Source organism: Sturnira hondurensis, unplaced genomic scaffold (assembly GCF_014824575.4).
Source record: "Sturnira hondurensis isolate 20B ecotype Veracruz unplaced genomic scaffold, ASM1482457v3 Scaffold0001074, whole genome shotgun sequence".
Lineage (NCBI taxonomy): Eukaryota > Metazoa > Chordata > Mammalia > Chiroptera > Phyllostomidae > Sturnira > Sturnira hondurensis.
Genome location: NW_028073705.1, coordinates 1,131,551 through 1,153,594, shown reverse-complemented (window position 1 = coordinate 1,153,594; position 22,044 = coordinate 1,131,551). Strand labels below are relative to the sequence as shown.

General features: G+C 39.2%; 1 protein-coding gene across 1 annotated transcript in view; it reads right to left on the bottom strand.

The window, feature by feature from the left end:
* ENOX1 (ecto-NOX disulfide-thiol exchanger 1) overlaps window positions 1-22,044 on the bottom strand; it is a 285,256-nt gene that overhangs the window by 146,530 nt on the left and 116,682 nt on the right. Inside the window, exon 7 of the mRNA XM_037060071.1 lies at window positions 17,570-17,782. Coding sequence (XP_036915966.1) covers window positions 17,570-17,782 — 213 coding nt within the window. The remainder of the gene's footprint in view (window positions 1-17,569; window positions 17,783-22,044) is intronic.

The window sequence follows — 22,044 nt, the reverse complement described above, 5'->3', positions numbered from 1 at the left end:
ACAAGAAGAAGAACAAGGGATAGAAAACCTATTTGAAAGAGTAATGATGGAAAATTTTCCTAATTTGATGAGAGAAAAAGTTACATGAATCCAGGAATCACAGACAGTCCTGTTCAAGAGGAACCCAAAGAGGCCCACTTCAAGACACATAATCACTAAAATGGCTAAATTCCAAGACAAAGAGAGAATCTTAAAGGCAGCAAGGAAGAAAAAGGAAGTAACATACAAGGGAGCCCCAATAAGGTTAGCTGCTGACTTCTCAATGGAAACACTCCAAGCAAGAAGAAAATGGAAAGAAATATTTCAAGTAATGAGAACCAGAGGCCTACGACCAAGGCTACTTTACCCAGCAAAGCTCTCAATCAAGATAGAAGGCCAGATAAAGAGCTTCCAAGACAAAAGAAGTCTAAAAGAATATGCCTCCACCAAACCAGCTCTAAAAGAAATACTAAAAGGACTGCTTTAAGGAAAGGAAGGAAAAGAGAGAGACAGAGAGGAACTCTGGTACAAAAATGGCAATGAATAAGTACTTTTCAATAATAACCTTAAATGTAAATGGATTAAATGCTCCAATCAAAAGATACAGAATAGCTGAATGGATAAGAAAGCATGACCCACACGTATGCTGCCTACAGGAGACCCACTTCAGGACAAAAGACCATCACAGACTAAAAGTGAAAGGCTGGAAACAAATTTTCCAAGAAATGGTAAAAAAAAAAAAGCCGGGGTAGTAATTCTCATATCAGAAAAAATAGACTTCAAAAAAAGGGCCATAAAGAGAGACCCAGAACCACACGATCACGGTTCGATTCCCAGTCAGGGCACATGTCTGGGTTGCAGGCCAGTTCCCAGTTCCCGGCAGCGGACGCATGAGAGGCAACCATACATTGATATTTCTCTCCCTCACTCCTTCCCTTTCCCTCTCAAGATAAATAAATAAAATCTTAAAAAAAAAAAGAGAGACCCAGAAGGTCACTTCATAACACTCAAGATAAGAATCCACCAAGAAGACATTAACATCATAAATATATATGCACCCAACATAGGAGCACCCAAATATATAAGAAAATCATAGAGGACTTCAAGAAAGATATGGACAGCAACACAATTATAGTAGGGACTTTAACACCCCACTGTCAAAAATGGACAGATCTTCCAAACAAAATATCAACAAAGATATAGCTGCACTAAACAACACCCTAGATCAAATGGACTTGGCTGATATGTATAGAGCCCTTCATCCCAAAGAAGCTAAATACACATTTTTTTCAAATGCACATGGAACATTTTCAAAGATAGACCACATGATAGGACACAAAATGAGCCTCAGCAAATTCAAGAAAATTGAAATCATACCATGCATTTTCTCTGACCAAAGGGACTGAAATTAGAAACCAACCCCACAGGAAAAAAACCGAAATCATGGAGACTGAATGGTATGCTATTAAACAACGAATGGGTCAAGATTGAAATTAGGGAAGAAATCAAAAAGTTTCTGGAAACAAATGAAAATGAACTCACAACAACCCAAAACTTATGGGACACGGCCAAGGCAGTCCTGAGAGGGAAGTTCATAGCAATACAGGCTTACCTAAAGAAAATAGAAACATTTCAAACAAACAACCTAACCCGACGCCTGCAAGAACTCGAAGAACAACAACAAAGACAGCCCAGAGCAAGTACAAGGAAGGAAATAACCAAGATCAGAGCAGAATTAAATGACATAGAGACCAAAAGCACAATTATAAGGATCAATGAATCCAAGAGTTGGTTTTTTGAAAAGATAAACAAAATAGACAAGCCTTTAAGTAGGCTCATTAAGAAAAGAAGAGAGAGGACACAAATAAACACAATCAGAAATGAAAGAGGAGAGATTACAACTGATACCACAGAAATAGAAGGGATTGTAAGGAATTACTATGAAGAACTGTATGCCAAGAAATTTGAAAACCTAGGTGAAATGGACAAATTTCTAGAAAAATATAATCTTCCAAAACTCAATGAAGAAGAAGTAGAAAGCCTGAACAGACCAATAACAGCAAATGAAATTGAAGCAGTAATCAAAAAACTCCCATCACACAAAAGCCCCGGACCAGATGGTTTCACAGGAGAATTCTACAAAGCGTTTAAGGAAGAGCTAACCCCTATTCTTCACAGACTATTCCAAAAAATCCAAAATGATGGGAAACTCCCAAACTCTTTTTATGAAGCGAGCATTATCCTAATTCCAAAACCAGATAGAGACACAACAAAGAAAGAAAACTTTAGGCCAATATCACTGATGAACATAGATGCTAAAATCCTCAACAAAATATTGGCAAATCGCATCCAACAATACATCAAAAAGATCATACACCATGACCAAGTGGGATTCATCCCAGGGATGCAAGGATGGTTCAATATCCGCAAATCAGTAAATGTAATACACCACATAAACAAAAGCAAAGACAAAAACCACATGGTCATATCAATAGATGCGGAAAAAGCTTTTGATAAGGTACAACACCCATTTATGATAAAGGTACTCAGCAAAGTGGGAATAGAGGGAGCATTCCTCAATATAATAAAGGCCATATATGAAAGACCTACAGCCAACATCATACTGAATGGGCAAAAACTAAAAGCTTTTCCACTAAGATCAGGAACAAGACAAGGTTGTCCACTTTCACCACTTCTATTTAATATAGTATTGGAAGTTCTAGCCACAGCGATCAGACAAGAAAAGGAAATAAAAGGCATCCAAATCGGAAAGGAGGAAACAAAACTGTCACTGTTTGCAGATGACATGATAGTGTACATGGAAAATCCTATAGACTCTACCAAAAAACTGCTGGAACTAATAAATGAATTTGGCAAAACAGCGGGATACAAAGTCAATATCCAGAAATCAAAGGCATTTTTGTATACTAACAATGAATCAGCAGAAGCAGAAATCAAGAAAAAAATCCCATTCGATATAGCAAAAAGAAAAATAAAATATCTGGGAATAAACCTAACCAAGGAGGTAAAAGACCTGTATGCAGAAAACTACACAACACTGAAGACAGAAATCAAGGAAGACACAAACAAATGGAAACATATACCGTGTTCATGGATTGGAAGAATTAACATCATCAAAATGTCCATACTACCCAAAGCAATTTACAGATTCAATGCAATACCTATTAAAGTACCAATGGCATATTTCACAGACATAGAACAAACACTTCAAAAATTTATATGGAACCATAAAAGACCCCGAATAGCAGCTGCAATTTTGAGAAAGAAGAACAAAGTAGGAGGGATCACAATACCTGATATCAAACTGTATTACAAGGCCACTGTAATCAAAACAGCCTGGTACTGGCATAAAAACAGGCACATAGACCAATGGAATAGAACAGAGAGCCCAGAAATAAACCCAAATCTCTACAGTCAATTAATATTCGACAAAGGGGGCAGTATCATAAAATGGGGTAAAGATAGCCTCTTCAACAAATGGTGTTGGGAGAACTGGACAGCTACATGCAAAAAAATGAAACTCGAGCACCAACTTACATCATACACCAAAATAAATTCAAGGTGGATAAAAGACTTAAATATAAGCCATGACACCATTAAAGTCCTAGAGGAGAACATTGGCAGGAAAATCTCAGATATTTCACGCAGCAACATTTTTACTGATATGTCCCCTAGAGCAAGGACTATAAAGGAAAGAATAAACAAATGGGATCTCATCAAAATAAAAAGCTTCTGCGCAGCTAAAGAAAACAGCATTAAAATAAAAAGACAACCAACTGTATGGGAAAACATATTTGCCAATGATACCTCAGACAAAGGTTTAATCTCCAAAATATACAAAGAACTCACACGACTTCACTCTAAGAAGACAACTAACCCAATTAAAAAATGGGCAAAGGACTTGAACAGACACTTCTCCAAGGAGGACATACAGAGGATCCAGAGACACATGAAAAGATGCTCAATATCGCTAGCTATCAGAGAGATGCAAATTAAAACCACAATGAGATACCACTTTACACCGGTGAGAATGGCTATCATAAACAAAGCAATAAACAACAAATGTTGGAGAGGGTGTGGGGAAAAGGGGACTCTGGTCCACTGTTGGTGGGATTGCAGACTGGTACAACCATTATGGAAAACAGTATGGAATTTTCTCAGAAAACTAAAATTGGACCTGCCTTTTGACCCAGCAATTCCACTGCTAGGATTGTATCCTAAGAACCCTAAAACACCAATCCCAAAGAACATATATACCCCAATGTTCATAGCAGCACAATTTACAATAGCCAAGTGTTGGAAGCAACCTAGGTGCCCGTCAGTAAATGAATGGATCAAAAAACTATGGTACATATACACAATGGAATTCTATGCAGCAGAAAGAAAGAAGGAGCTTCTACCTTTTGCAACAACATGGATGGAACTGGAAAGCATTATGCTGAGTGAAATAAGCCAGGTGTTGAAGGACAAATACCATATGATTTCACCTTTAACAGGAAGCTAAACAACAAAACAAACAAGGAAGAAAAATATAACCAAAGACACTGAAATAGAAAACAGGGTGACAGTGACCAGAGGGAAGAGGGGAGGGAATTTCAGGGGACAAAGGGGAGGGATTTATAGGAACATATATAAAGGATACATGGATAACAACTGAGAAGGGTGGAAATGGGAGGGAGAGGGGGAGCATAGGGGATGGGATGGGATCGGAGTAATAGTAAACTGTACTTGAAGAATAATTAAATTAAAAAAATTAAAAAATTAAAAAATATTTTAAAAAATAATTTAAAGAGTTAATTTCAACAAAAATTGATTAAAATCAGACAGTGCCAAAATGAAAGTGGTTTGGAACACTGCAAGGACAGAAGCTGGAGAGAGGCTCTTATGGAGAAAAGACAGAAGGAAAACAAGGAAGTTATTGATTAGCCATAGCTTAAAGCCTAACTGGCTGTTTGTTATTGGTTATCCTTAGCTTTCAACTCCGTTATCCTCAGGCATTGACAGGCTTAGATTCTGGTTTGCTTACCTGGTCCACCACAGCCTTAGAGCTACCCCAGACTAACGGCCTCCCAGTTTAATAAATTTAACATTCCACTAGTGGTTGTTTATTTACTATCTTATACATGCATGAGGATACAAATATACCTACATGCATACATATAACATACACACATATAGGTATATAGTCTTCAAAATTTCAAAAAATCCATAAAACCAGGTAATTTTAAAACTTTTTTCAGTACCTTCCACCACCCCAAAATGTTTGGACATTTGTCAAGTTAAGCATGTACTCCTTACTTCAGAGAGAACTTTATAAATGATCTTGAGAAGAACCTGTCTTCATTCTTCTCAAGCAAGGAAAGCTCAGAACAGGACTCCATTTACCCAGGAATAGAACAATGTAAACAAGCTTCCTGGGAGGAACGGGACATCCGGCATAAAACCTCAGAGTTCTAGGCTGTCCTGAATTTTGAGCTCTGGACAGAAAAGCATTAAAAGCAGTGGAGAGAAAGGTCGGGTTCCTCCAAAGAACACAAACATAGCCCCTTCTCCTTCATGCCCTCCTGACTGCATTCTTCCTCAGAGTTCTTGCACCTCCAGCATCTTTTTTTCCAGCCAAACAGCTGTAAAAGAGCCTGAAATCCATTTTGTGTCCCAAATATCTGGAGAAACTGATTAAGTCCTTACCAGCAGTACCTGTGCCTAAATAGAGCAGAGGTAAAGACCTTGAACAGGTCTTCCAAGCTTAATTTTTATTTTTAATGCTATTTGTGCTCAGGATAGAGCCTTAACACCATAGGGTTCAGAGGAACTTTCATTTTTCTTTAAGGAATAACATTTTTTTTCTAAATCATCTATGAGTAGCTCATAAAAGATTTTCAAAGGTATATAACAAATGAAATAGCAGACCTCCTCTACCCTAGCTTGTTATTGTTGTTTTTAAATACCAAAAGCTGGGTGGAACTGATGGGCCTTGGTCATGGATTGAAGAATTATAATGGAGGGAAGGTAGTAAGTGATTTGGGCTCTCAGGATACTGAGAGGAGCCAGACAAAGCCAGAGGGAGGAGCAGTTACTGTCAAACACGACAGGGACACGGTAAGAGGAAGCTGCTATGAGAGACTCCCAGAGGTAGTTCTGCTCATTCATTCAGGCGGCTCTGAGTCCTGAGCTCAGAGGAGCCTGCAAGTCTGCCTGGCGGGAAGCCCAGGAAACAGAGAATTAATACAGTCAAAGCCATACATTAAGGAGGCATTGACTGGGATTTCAATTTGAGGAGGAAAAAAGGGCATTCTGGAGTTTTGTCTTGAGATGAGTAAAATGAACCCTGTGTGACATTATGACTCCATTTCAGCCACTTTACACCTGAGGCTCAACAGGGGCCTTTCTGAACTTCCTGACTAGATGAGGGCAGAGATTTGGTTCTTCTGCGGAATGGCGTAGGGATAGAAAGAAAGAGAAACACGCTAATCAAATTATAAAAAAATAGAAATAGAATTTTTTTAGCAAATTTCAAGCAAGCAGGAAATGGTGATATTGTTCAAATAAATGGAAAGATATTAGATAGACGATGGCTTCTTAAGCTTTGTATAAATCCCAGGATGGTTTAAAGGATTGCAGATCCCCTTATTAATGCATATTTTAGAATATTTTAAAAATTAACAACAAAAATCCATTAGAATATTATCATTTTAATAGTTTCTTACAATATATTGCATTTATTAGACTTTTTAAATCCAATAAATCCTCCTGCCTAGGTTGTCCTTACTGACTAATTAAAATAACACAGATATATAAGAAAAGAAGAGTAAATGAAAAGCAATGTTTACTTTTCCATCCTGACTGCCACCCACCAAATTTATCTCTTTAATGGTAACTGGCAGATTCTAGCGCATTCATCCAGAGAAAATGTTGTGTGCATACACACATTGTATATTTTTGTATGTATAACCTGTTTCTCACTTACACAAAAATGCTAATATTGTATACAGTATGCTGCACCTTGCTTTTTTTCACTTAACATATCTTGGAAATCTATTCATATGCATATTAATAAGGCTGCAGTGAACATCTGCAAATGTACCCCCTAACAGTCTTACATAAATATCTTCATAAAAAATTCTTAGCAGTGGGAAGGACAGATAGACTATCTGAATTTTTAACTTGTGACAGCTAGACTGTCCTCCAATTTTACGCCTACTAAGTGTTTTTCAAATTGTTTTCCTATCCCCTTGTTCATAGTTGGTAATCAAACATTTATTTGTTGCCATTCCTGATAGGTAAGAATGGCATGAGTTACAGGACAGCATTCCCTGCACCAGAGCTAATCTGCATTGGCAGTTCCACCATGAAATACAGCAACAGTCCACAGGCTCTCCCAGTCCCCTTTCATCAGCAGTTGACTCCTTGCTAAGGGTGATTATCCAGCAGGAAGAGGAGAGACCTGGCTTTTGGTATCACTTCTCTCTCTCTTTTTAAAATACTCACCTGAGGGTATGTTTTTATTGATTTTTAGAGAAAGGGGAAGGGAGAGAGAGAGGAGAGTGAAGCATTGTTGTAAGAGAAACATTGACTGATTGCCTCCTTTATGTGCCCTGATCAGGGATTGAACCTGCAAACGAGGTACCACATATTTTGGACCATAACACCCAGGTTTTAGAGGAGGAAAACAGGAAAAAAATTTTTGAAGCAAAAAAATGTGGTAAAATATTTAAAAACAAATAACATAATATTTCACAATGTAAATCTAAACATAATTCAACAGCAGCATTAACAACCATTATTCCTCCCTGATTTGGGAGGGGGTATGTCTTATAGTGAGAAAACTATGGTATGTGCCCTGACAGGGAATCAAACAGCAACCTTTTAGTGTATAGGACGATACTCCAACTAAGCCATGTGGCCAATGCAGGACTTACTTCTAACTGGAAGTTTATGCCTTTTGGTCCCCCATTACTCATTTTCCCCACTCCTAACCTCTATCTCTGGCAACCACAAATTTGCATGTGTATTCACAGGCCAAAGCCTTATGAGCACTGTGAAGTGTAACGAGCCAGACACTGTACTAGATGCTGGAGATAAAAACAACAAAAAACACTTCTGGTCCCTACAGCCCTGCAGAGTAGGGGTGGTGGTGGTATAACCATATACAGGTAACCCCTGCTATTTGAAAGTTTGTATTATGACACTTCACTTTTATGAAAGACTTAATATCAATATCTGTTTTCCTAATCAAGAGAAATCTGAAGAGGATTTTTGCTTTTATGAAGAAAAGCAAAATAGCATTCAGTACTTGTTTTGCAGCAGCTAATATAGAGGCAGCGTGCAGCCCCAGCATCAGCAGTAGCCCCATTAAGCTCCTTCCTCGAAACCACATTTGGCCTCTCAGCCTCAAGCCCTAGAGCTCTGAACCATATCTGTGAGCATCTGTGCTTTTAGATTTACTTTATGCATCTTGTAGCACAAAATAAATATGTATCCTATGACACAATAAGAAAAAGAGCCTAAGAGTTTGTAATAGTGTTACGCTTAGTGTAAAAGTAGATGTAATTAAATATATTTAGTATGATTTGATAGGTTATTTTGGGGGTTTGGAAACCCTAAAAGTTTTTTCCATATAAATTAATAGTAATTGCTGTTATTATGCCATTTTATGCCATTTGAGCTTACAAAAGCCTTCCTAGGAACTCTATTTTTGGATGGGGGAACCTGTACATGATGGAATCACAGTAAGTATGGTAAGAGAGCTGTGGAGAGTGCCCAAGAAGGAGGGGAAGTCTGCCACTTTAAGGTAAATGAAATTTTTTCCACAAAGAAGCCAAACATTTGATTCTGTGATCAATCAAGGACCCGCATTTACCCCTCTCCAAAAGTGTACTGATGGTCTGAGCACACACTTTAGTCTAAAATCCATTCTGCCCAATTATCACTGTTGTTGAACAGGAAGCCTCAGTAGAGGAAACTTAAGGAGGTAGGGCCCAGGAAATGCTTGGGAGATTGCAAGCTCTTTTGTGGGTGAGAGAGAAGGGAGAGCCTGGAAGCCTGTGCTGTCAACTCACAGCTCCGACTCTAAGTAGCTGTGAGGCCTGAGGAAAGTCTCCATCTGTTCAGATTCCAGGGCTGGGGGATGGGCTTAACAATCCTGAGATCCAGCACAACAGGGCCTGCAAACTTTCTGCAAAGGAAAATGCTAAATACATTTTTTGGCTTTGAGGGTCACAACAACTATGCTGATAGAGAAGGTGTCTCCATACTTAAGCAGTCTGTCTCCTTCAGTAGAAATGCTGTCACTCATCTGTGGCTACTCTTACATCATTCTCTCTGGGCACAGATTTCTTTTGTTTGAGCATGAACAGTAAGTTGTACCCCTTAGTTGCACGGAGTCAAGAACACATCATTTCTGCCTTAAGTAACTTTACTTCCAGCTGTGGTATCCTGGGAAACAGAAAATTCCATGCTCATTCTGGATTTGGCAGTTTTTGTAAAGAAAATATTTTCTCTGGACATTTATTTCCTGAGAGCAAAGAGGTATTTTTAATAAAAATTATGCTTCCCGCACTTAAAACATTGGCAAATATGATCTTCAGGAGAAATAGAAAACCTGTCGAGTTGCTAAAGCAGTTAGGGGATGTTTGTCCCATGAATGAATGAATGCTAGCAATGACCACAGACACTGGAAAACATTATAACACTTCATAAAAATTCTTTTTCCACAGCAGGGACATAGGAGCCAAATTTCCCCTGGTGGAAATAAAATGTTTAGTTGAGATGTTCCTAAGATGTAAGTGATTTCGGGAAGAAGCTTTTAGGCAGAAGAAATGTGGGTGAGGACACCAATCCGCCTGAAAGAGGGGTCATGGTGCACAGGGAGATCAGAAAGCCCTCTCATGTCACTGCCGTACTCAGCGCAGTATCTGACACTTAATAGGAACCCAATAAATAGTTGTGGATGAATTTCATCATTCACTCAAATGCTTGAGGCTTTTATTATTTTAATCAAGAAAAGAGATGAGGATATGGCAGAGGAGACAGTCAGGGCTAGGTGTGGCCTCTCTAACAAGACTCATGGCCAGTTGGCAGCACCTGCAAGTGTCCCACATGCTCTCAGGATTAAAATGGGACTTATAATTCACAGAGCTGTCCAGCAGATGTAACCTCTGCAGCCAGGCAGAACCAGGACATGTGTGTGGCTGACCCTCTGTTCTGTGAGCAGCTTGGGAGCATCTGACATCATGGCTGGGAGCCAGCCCACACTTGAGTTTAGGTATTCAGAGACCTTAAAGGGTAGAAGTGTGGATGTGATAGGGACTGTAGAATTTTCAGACTGGGAAGGGAACTTAGGAGAATGGACAAACCCTGTCACTACCGAGATGAAAAAACAAGCTTAAAAGACTTTTAAAGTTACTTGGCTAATTAATGATGGCGCTGGGATTAGAATCAAGATCTCTTCATGCCTAATCAAAAGTCTCTCCACTATTTGCAGTTTTCAAGGTCTAAGATGAGGTTGATGCCAATTCCTATTATAAATGGATAAAGTAAATTTGCATGATAGTTCTAACCTTCCCAATCTCCAGGCTAAAATAATATTAGCAACTATAATATTACCACTACAAACATCTAACCCAACGTATATTTTATGTATTCTACTTTAGGGGGTATGGTATATTAACACAATGCCAGTTGAGGTCATGGTTTACTCAAAAAAAAAACATTTAGAATGTGTTTTGTAATTATTAGGTGCCAGCTCAATTTCCAATACCACCATCATTTTCATCTATGATGTTTGATTAACAACACTTTTTCGTGATAAGGTGCTTTACAAGAATTATGCTAGACCTGGGATTGGTGCAGTGAGGTGGGAAATGAAAACAGTAAGTGGCCTCTGTCTCTATTTAGCCTGAAGTGCTACTAGAGGAATAAAAACGAATAAACAAAAACCTTATGCTTAGAGAATAATGAAATACTCAAGTAGACAATATTAACAGGTACTGCATAAGGCAGGACAGAGGGAGATAGTTATAAGTTACAATGGACCAAAAAGGTCTCCTGGAGGGAGTGCGATAGAAGCTGGGCTCGCATTCCAGCAGCGGGTCTGGTGGGTTGTATGAGAGGCCAATGCTTCATCTTCTAACCGTATAGCAGCATTTATGCTCCGTGTGATGCCAGCACACTTCTTCAACCCCACCTGTGAACTATACATTTCCAACTAGAATATCTTCCTCTGATCATTTTTTCATACAAAAATACATGGTAGTAGAAAGCAAACAGTACAAGGAGCCAAGAGTCTTGGGCTCTAATCTGTCCCTAAATTGTAAATAAGCAAGGCCTATATGTCTGCTCCCTCAGTCTCAGCTTCTGCCTCTGTGAAAGGAAGGGTTGGAGCCAATGAGTCCCTCAGGTCCTGTCTAGCTCTGACATTCTACAATTTCTACTTCTCATTTCTGTTCATTATATTTGTGGCATGTATTCTAAAGTTAATATCAATAACCCTTTTCCATTGCCATCTGCTTTCCTGTTTGCTTTTTCCCACTTTGCTCCCCTCTCTCTCTTCTCTCTTACCAGGAAGAGTGTTGGCAAAGTACCAAAGTAGGAATATCATGGAGCATTCAAATTTTCATTCGATGTGTGTTGTAACAAGGCATGCACAATTGATCATCTTGGCATGCATATTAATAATTGAACACTGTGGTACTGCTTCCTTTACTTTATAAACAACTGTCTGAGCTTTGAAATGACAAGCTTTGCTCAAGCTAAAAAACTGAAAGTGGACAGACCTATGAGGAGTTCCTATAAAGTATACATTTTTTGAAAATGAAGAAGATCAAAACCCAAAACTCTCTCAGTTGGGAAACCTGGAGGAGTTTCTGCCAATGGACAGTTTAAGAAATGACATAAACATGAGACAAGGATGATATAAGGGTACAACAACATACAAATGAGATGATTCATATGTATAGTTTGGAATTATTTCTCTCTCTCTTATATATCTAGCAAATGACATCTACCCGGCTGGCCCAGAAAGAGAAAGTCCCAGGTTCCACTACCAGGATAGATGATGTTCTCATCTAACATCTTGGATAATTATACTACCATGGTTAGAAATACAAAACAATCCCAAAGAGAAGTAAACAAATGCTATACTCCCCTAAAACTCTTGGTTGGGTTCAGTTACTGCCCCTTGATGTGTTACTCCAAAGCTCGGATGGAACTGATGCCCATTTGAATATATGTCATAGTGAAGGCTAGAGACATGAGGCAACTGTTGGTAGAACACGACACCAATTAAGGTGGAAAACAACTGCTGAGCTTTGATATAGACCTTGAAGTAAATCACATTTTTTCTTGATGTTATTAGTAATGGCTCTTAATTTTTTCCCTTTGAACAAATGCTACTTGCTCAAATATGAAAGCAGGACAAATATGACAAGCAAGGTAAGGAGAAAGGAACATCTAATCCAGCTTAATGGACTATCGCTTAATGAAATTAATGAAATAAATTCCCTTCTTTTGCTCAACCAATTTGCTATTTCCAGCAAATTCTAAGTAGGGACCCACACTTTTACTGTGTTTGGAACTTTGCAATGTATCTGACATGTCCTGGAAGTTGTTAAATGAGCCCTCTCTTTTGGACACCAGGCCAGCCACACTTGCTGTAATAAGCCAGGCTGTCAATATACCTGCTTCCAAGCTGCCTTGGAACAACTTTCCGACACCCTAGGCCAGGGGTGTCAAACTCATTTTCACCGGGATCTGCACCAGCCTTGCGATTGCCTTCAAGGGGCCAAAATAATTTCGGGATTGTATAACTGTAACTACTCCTTAACTATTAGGGAGTTGAGATCACATTTGGCCCTTTGAAGGCAACCTCGAGGCTGATGGGGTCCCTGGGGAACATGAGCCCCTGCTCGAGGCTCTCTGATGGGGAGGCTGCCTTGGGATGGTACGGAGAAGGGGACTCACACTGTGGGATCTTTTATGTGGAGAGAACACTCAGGACTACTTCTGAATAACCAGGAGATTTCCAGGCACTTGGGAGAAAGAAAGCTGAGATGCTTTTCTTGAGTTTTTGTGCTTAACAATCCTAATCTAATTCCAAATGAGAAAAACAAAGTATGATTCCTATGATGTGCTCCAGGGGTATAATGCAAATAATTGGTGATATGACTGGTTCTGCTTTTGGCAAATACAGCAAGTATGTCAATCACTGTGGACGTTAGCAGTTACTATTTTAAAGGCAGCTCTCTGCACCAATATCAAAGTCACCCTACCACAGTGAACTGAGCTGGAGAAATAAAAAAATATGGCTGAGACAAATAAACAAAACTCCACCAGACACAACATGAGAGATTTAAAATTCAAAGGATGATGAAATGAACACCTACCTAAGATTTTTAGGATGAATGTTACGATTTGGTTCTCCTTAGCATCTGGGGAGTAGTCAGCTTTACAAAAGTGCATAGAAGAGAATGGAACATTCAGAGGTTGCTCAGAGAAACACACAGTGTTCCTGTTGTACCTCACAGGCTTTGTTGTAGCTCAGCTGCACACTTAGGGTGTCTCCCATCTTCGAGGCAACCTGAAGGGTCTTGACTAGCAAGGACTCACTGGAAGGCTGCTCAGGCACTCCATGGCTGGGATGTGTCCCCTTAGCCCGCATGGAAGCCTGTCAAGATCACCTAGAATTTTTGTAATCTTTGCTGATATCTGCTGGCTGACAAATATTTCCCAGAATCAAATTACAGGGCCAAGTGGGATCTTCTAAATAGTATAGGAATACGGGAAATGGGGAGGTTGTTGGACAGTTAGTTACAACTGGGGATATGTAAAGTGAATTTTTCTGTTGACTCTTCCACTCCAACTCTCCTCATATCCCCTAGCCTGCTACCAAGTGTCTGGTAAAGTACAGCAATCTCCAACAAAAGCATAGCTAGTGAGCTCTTTTTATGATTTGCTTGATTACACATGCAAGTTGAAACCTCATTATCTGCAGAGAGTTCTAACACCAAAGTCAAACTGCTTCTTGCATCCCCAGAGACTCTGACTTCACTGTTTCATGTTTCCTTACTGTCCTATCTCCTCGCCACAACCCCCCGTCCCCACAATTTACTCACTCATTCACTCACTCAGCACCAAATATGTGTTACATTTCTGTGTTCCAGACACTTGATATATTTTGATGAATAAAGAGACATGTTGTTTCCTTTTTGATACTTGTTAAAATAATCAATAGCAGATATGTCACTAAATCATTACACATTTTGATAAGTGCTCCAAAGGACCTAATCAGATGTAGTGATGGTGAACCTACTAGAAGAGAGTGGATCAGAAGAGGACTCTCTAAAGGAGTGGTGTTTCAGCCAAGATCTAACAAGCATGCAGAGTGAGTGGAAGAGCACATCAGACACAGGGAACAGGTACACAAGGGCTCAGAGTTGTGAAGCAGCATTGAAGGGCTCATCAGGAAGAATGACACACAGTGAGTCAGGAAAAACTGACGCTGGAGAAGCAGACATGGAGAGCTTTTTAAGTTAGGGAGAGTGAAATAGGAAGCCACTTAGGGGTTTTAGTGGGGAAGATAGGATACGAGTTATATCAGACAACGTGTGAAAAGTGGCCTGACCTAGGATAAAAGTGGAAGGGGAGGAACTACAGGGGTGGAAAAAAGTAGGCTTACTGTTGTTTGTATGGAAAATATATAACACAAGAATAAATAATAATATAAGAATAACTCTGTGCTTTACATCCTCACAACTGTGAATCTACTTTTGCCCACTCCTGTGTGTATGGCAGAAACTGCCAAATGCCTCCCAGTAGCCATTGGCCTCTTCCTCCTTACTGTGAGAACTCTAATTTTATTCTGGAGATCAAAGAGCATAGTCAAAAAAGTGTATTTCCAATTTTTCTCATACATAGGCAAGCCCATACATAATAATTCTGCACAGTTAGACATAAATGAAAGTCTGCTGGGGATCTTAGGGTAAGTTTTGCTTTGTTGTTCTTAACTTTTGCTTTTATTCCTCTTCTTTTGTTATGTGACTCTAGTCTATTAAAAAAAAAGATGTGATAGCAGGAGCTAGAGCAGTCTTCTTAGACAAACATCTAGGAAAAACCTAATCATGTCATAGAAACCCCAGGCTTGACAGCCTTGAACTACTGAACTGGTGCCAACAAATACCAAAATGTGGATTTTACTGTATGTGTAAAGAAAAACTCCATTTATTTAAGATGCAGTATTCCATGATTCATAGGCGGACGCAGTCTCTAACTGACACACCACACATTATTGTGTTCAGGCAGCCTGCACAGGCATGGGGGCTGCTAAAATCAAGAAAAGTGGGCCTATTTGAAGGTGAGAACAATGGGGTTTGGTGGTGGGAGATGGTGAGTGTAAAAATCACAGGATTTTTACTTGAGATTTTATTAAAATGGGAAGGAAAACCCAGAAGAGGGATATGTTTGAAGATTAAAAGCAGGAAGGTAATTTTTGATATTTTACAGTTAATGTGGTTAAGATGTAGTTAGCTATGAGAGTAATCTCCACTCCTGTGGGTCCATGAGGTGGGGTTTCCCTCCAGAATTCCTGGCTCTACTGCAGCCCTTCATTCTCTCCTTCTCAGCCAGTGAGTGGAGCAGCCTGGCTACAGAGATGCTCATTCCCATTTGGTCATCCATGTGCACCTACAGGTGCCCACGCCAGGGGAAGAGGCCTGTGAGCCTCAGTGCTGCCTGTGGCCAGATGCTCAGCCCCATTAGGAAGCCTATTATCCACCGTTGCTGCAGATTTCAACCTCATTTTCCCACCTAACTTCTGTCAGTAATGAAACGCTGAGGATTGAACCCCCCCCCCCCACACACACACACACATACACTAGACTTCTTTCTGTCTCTCAGTGATTTCAAACCCAGGCCAACTTGTACCTGTATCATGCTAGGCAGACACATTGCGTTCTTTCAGCCACATGATTGGGGCTTTGTTTTAATAGGTGCTTCCTTCAATAGACACTGCCAAAGAAAAATAAATCCTCCCCTTTTCTAATATGTGGCTGCCTTGGTCTTCATTGTTAGACTCAAGGGCTTATTCTTCCCTGCCAGGTGGGGCTATAAACTGCATAGGAATGGAAATTTATTTAGAACAGATGCCAGTGATCATTCTATTGTTCGGACATTTGGCTTTTTGCCATAACTTTACAGGAACTGTATTACTAGAATTGTGTGGCTTTTTTTCCTCTCTCATTTTCCTCATGACTAATTCACCCTTTCATTCCTCCACTCACTAATCTATTCTTTGCTTTTCTCCTTTGAAAGGTGGTACCAATATTAATGTTCTTTATCCTATACCCAGTTACTATAACCTCAGAACTGCTGGACATACACAGTTGGATAAGAGGCCATTCCTCATGACTGGGGGCAGTCTAGGTCTGAGAGTAGCCTGAATGAGACAGAGCAGTTCTGTTTTTCTACTCCTTTTCTATAAAGACAGCTGGACCAGGTTGGTCTCATACTGGATATCTGGTCACTTACCATAGTTTGGGTTTGGGAGTTTCTTAGATAATGTTTTATGATGCTACAAAAATGGTCTTTTGATAACAAAGTCATAATAAAATATTTTTTTATGCATAAGAGCCCCATTTTTCATCCTCCTTCCTCTTCCCATGCTACTAGATGACATTATCACTTCAGTTTACACTAATGAAAGATGTGCTAGGCATTTTGGCACATATATCATTGACAATAACACCTATTCTTAGAATAAATATGTAAGATCACACATGTCACCTGCCCGTTTGGAACTCTGTGCTTGATATTGAATGGAGCACAACATTATTACAGTCTCATTCAATGGCTTTTACTGAGCAAGGGTGCCACTGTGACATTAATTATAGGCAGAGATAAAGTACCCATAAAAATATAAGCCTTTTTAAAAAAATAGAACCTTGGATAATTATCCTGACTGTTGTTCTATGGAAAAGCCCCATTTATGCCCCTTCATCAATTTAGGACATGGACATGAAAAATCACCAGCATAAAGTAGCTAAGGTAATTTGCTTTCCAAATGAAGAAAGGGCAAAAAAAATACTGCAAAAAATCTCTACTTCTGAGTTGCTGTGTTGACAGCTAAAAGCTCACCTCAAATATAGGATCCTGAGGAGGAGTGTTTTTGATGGTACCATCTTCCTAAACAGAGCCCAAAGACAATGTGTTCATGGTCTCTTACTACCGTCAGCATTAGGAGGACATGCAGGTGGGTGTGGACAGTCCACAGGTGTGGTGTGAACTGTGGTGGGTCCAGGAGGCACAGGTGCATCTGGCTGCCCTGACCTGGAGGCCGGGCTGGGTGTCCTGAGGAAAAGCTACAGAAACATTGCTCACCTTGAGAAGTAAGCTCTCAGGGCAGGGTCCGTGTTCCTCCAAGTTGCCACAGAACATGAAATAGGTTATGAGGCTTGCCATTCAATATGGAGTAAATGGGAAATTATTGAACTACTTACCCCCAAATGAAAAAATAAAATGAATACAAAAGAAAAGACAAAATCACAATATGACAGATGGCCCCCAAAATCTTACTTACATTGAGTAAGGATTCCAGTTAAGGCATTTTTAAAATTCTCCTTGGCTTCCTCCATCTCTTGCTCATGGGTAGCTTTTTCATTCATTAGCCGGCGGACGTGGCTGTTGGCTGACTGCACCATGGAATAGAACTGGTTTGCAGAACGCCGATTCACTTCCCCTCTTTCAATCCAGGAAAGTAGCACTGTGATAGCCTCAGAAAACTTGCTATCATCTGGAAATGGAAAACCACCAAGTACAAATCATGCCAAGGCAAGAAAATACACTTTATGTTGGTTCCTCTTGAAAGACAGAGCTGGCCCTTCCTAATGGACACATTTTAAGATTTGACAAATTAGTTTCCCTGAGACTAATCATCTATCATCACTTAGCTTCTCTTTCCCATCTAACTCCCTGGCATCACAGACAAACAAGAAACAAAGGGAGATTCACCTTCTCATACACCAACTCAATGAGCTCAATTTTACATCTGTTCTGGGCACTCTTTGTACAATTTCATTCTTACTCTAAACCCTGATTTATTTTTCTTAAGTCTGGCTCAAAAAACTGTTAGTGATCTATGTGGCATCCCCTTCACTTCTTTATTCTTTCATCAGAAATATTACATAGTGATGCCAGTTTTTTGATTTATAGAATCAGCTGAGTTAGTGTCAAACTGTGGATGACAGATTTAATTACTTTACAACTGGTTGTAATATAAGATATTGTCCTTTAGGTAGTAGGAGGAACAAGTCAATTCTTGGTTTACTACAGTTCAAAACTAATTTCATTTTAGGTATAGTATAACATATTTGATGAGGCTGAAAAAATAGAATATTTCCTTGTTTTCAATGAAAGAGGACCTGGGGTCGTCAATTTTTGCTTAAAAAGGCTATTGAAAATCTATTTGAACTGGTTTAAGGTGTATATAGTTGGGGAGGGCGGTAGGAGTGGGGAATGAGGCTCTGCTAATAAATATGTGATAAACTTTATTTCAAATAAAACAAAAAGACTTGCCTGTTTGGGATTGGTTACTGGAGCAGACCTGTGTTGTATGGCTTGGAGGTGGAGAAAAAGCAAGTTTGAAGGTGATTAAGGTAATTATAACTGGAAGCTATATGTCAGTTATTACAACATTAATCAATCCTACTGCTGGAGGCCCATTGCATATTTTCCAGGCAAACTTAGAAGAAAGAGTCTTTCATTGGTATTTTTCTAGCCCTGGAAACTGTGATTTAGGAAAAACATATTACTTTTTTTCCAAGTAAACTGGGTAGAGTCTGAATTCTAAAAATAAGGAGAAAAATGAGAATAGAAGATTCAGATTCATACTCATTTGACATACTGAGTGTCTACTATGTTCCTTCCACTAGGGGACATCTGAGACATCCTCATGTAATCTCTGTGTGTGTGCACATACAATGTGTATTATTATGTAGTGTTATATACTATTTTTTACATATGAACACTCATGCTTATACACACATATACACATACATACATATACACACATATACTTCAGATGAACAAATAGAGGGTCATTCATATTTGGTAAAAGAGTTTTATTTTATTTTATTCACCAGATGTTTTGGAGTCAACCATTGTATTCTACATATGACACAAAACCTCCATTTGTGGAGTGCTTTGTGAAGTTTGTAGAGTGCTGCAGAAATGCTGTGAGTACCTTTTTTTCCTGAGGCCACTCCCAGAGAAGCTACAACTTCATTACTGTGGCTGCTGCTTGTCCGGGAGGTATACACGCGGCATGAAGGCAGCATCAGCTTAACCAGTGTGTGTGGAGTGTGCTCTGCCTTTTCAGGAGAGAAGCAGCTATTATCAAAGCACTATTGATCAGCCACCCTTCCAGGCCCTCCCTTGCCGCGGGGAGGCAGTGTGGACAGGGGATCAAGGCTTTTTTTCTGTGTACACCTGCCCACTCTGCTCTAGTACTTTTGCCAAAGGAGATAACTAGCCTGGGAAGCACCTGTGAGGCACCCTGCAAGTGAAAGAGCCACGTTTTCTTGAAAATCTTAATCCACAGGCACAGTACATACTTGTTCAGTATCATAGCCAGCTCATACAATTTTCTTAACTCTGGAATTTCGGGGTAAGTTCAACTGTCAGTGAACTCCAGCTACAGTAGTTTCTCATCTCATCTCCCAGACCAGAGAGGCTTGTGTTAGATAAAATCGGTCATACAACTTAACATTATATTCAGGCAATGGAGGGGCTCATGATTAGCTGCATGTTTCTTAGAGATCTACTGTAACTACTATAGTTAGAATGAATTTTGCTTTCCTCACATTCTCTACCTTGCTCCCTGCCAATATACATGAGGAGAATGGAGAATGGACCTCTGAGAAGACGGCAGAAAAAAAAAACTTAACAACAAAAAAAGCAAACACTAACTTAATGTATCATTTTCCCCCTTTTCTGTGACTTTCATATCTACATAACCCAGAGGAAAAAAATCCTCATTTTTGTTATTGTGCCTACATGAAGAGAAAGCAACACTGTTCTATCTTTCTTTTCCTTGCAAACCAGAAGTTTTTCTCTCCTGCTTATGATCACTCAGTTCATAAATATCCTAATTTAGGGAGAAAATATATGTTTGTTTTAATTGCCTAAAAACCAAACTTTATTATCCTCCACCCTTAGACTCAGAATATGAGTTCATGAACAGATTACAGTTAGCTCATAGTTTTCAGAAAGAGAAACAGATTCTCAGGATTGGGAAACTGAAAATATACAATTTTAAAAGTAAGTAGAGAAGACACTTTCTAATCTTTTAACAAATCATAGTAGATAGAATACCATTAGCTTAAAAGAAGTACTTAGTTCTGAAAACTCCCAATTTTATTGTCCTTTCTGAACTTTTTGAAACTGGCAGGCCAATGTATGACTGATATACTGACACTCAAATTTAATGTAAAAAACATTAGTTAGGGCGTGATTGGTAAATCATGTCAATATCTCTTGTCATGTAAGAAGTGACTTTATATTAACCAACATTAAGGCAGTAATTCTTCAAATGGCTACAGAGGTGTACTGGGAGCAGTCATTTTCAATATCTACCTAATGGTTTTTAAAATTCAGTGGAAACATCATGGAAAAACAGAAAACTATATAAACTAATTTAAACTAGATTTAGATTGCAGCATTACTAAAGCTATGCAAGTGGGAAGAAATGAACAGCGCTCATAAAAATCACATCAGATGCACTCATAAATAATGCAGGTACTTTCTGTGAACATGCTTAGGCATAACTCTGAACACAGGTGCTGTTTAGAAACTAGAATGTGCAGATGTGCTCTTTCCACAGTAAGAGTCTGGAAAACTGGTACAGTATCATGAAGTGACTATGGAACATTTTCTCATTAAACATTCTCCGATGTTTTCAAACCAGGGTCCTCACAATGTTTTTTTTATCACACCTGAGTTTGCCTCGCATGTTTTTATATCCTTTAACTTGCATTTCCCCTTCCATCCCACTATTCCTTTGTCACATTCTTCTTTGTTAGGCACCTTGGCATGCCTCCCTGCATTTGCACTCATCCTAGGTCCTCACACTCCTGGCCCACCTAGCTGTTATTCTTTGCTCCAGATTCAGTCGAAGTGCTTTTCATAAAAATAAGCTTTTTTGTAACCTTAAGATGAATTAGGTGCCCATTTGGTATGTTTCACAATTCCCTACCTATCCTGCTATTAAAGCATTAGTCATTCTGTATAATAATTGTTGGCTTATGTATGTCTCTACTTTTGAGTCTTTTATGAGAATAAAACTTCCAAAAAACACTTCAATCTCCTGGTTACTCTGAGTTTTTCCCCTTGAAGACTGTCTGCAGGGTTTGGGGGGAGGAGATTTACAGTTGTTTGTATGTAAAATAATAAAACAATAAACAACACAAGAATAAACTCTGTTTTGCATACACCAAACTGTAAACCTACTTTTGCCCCACCCTGTGTATTTCATTATACCCTATTTCTATCAGATTTGCAGTGATTAACACTAGAAAACTACAAATTCAGAGTTGGGAAACATCATTTGTTAATAGACATTTTAATTTCATGATAAAGAGTATTTTTACATTGTCTATGAGAGATGATAAATGTTCTTATGGCACTTTAGCTGGCTGATCCTTTCATTCTTCTGGCCTCTGAGGTCATTTCCACTGGCAAGGAAAGTTAAGGGTGATGGTAGATAAACACACAGAAGCAAAGCCTCTATAGCCAGGCATTAACCACCTTATAGAATGGCTCAAAATATTTTTGAATGCATTTTTAATTCTTCGAAGGCACCAACCACTTTTAATTCTGTGAGAGCTAAGTCATGCAATCATTATCTACCATATTTCAGTGTCACTACCTGAACCCATACCTATCTCATTTCATTCCTGGTTACTTCAGACTTCATCAACCTCCCTTCCTTTCTCTCTCTCCCATGTTCATTGAGCACCTGGCACATGGCAGGCATTTAAAAACTGCTTATGGATAAAT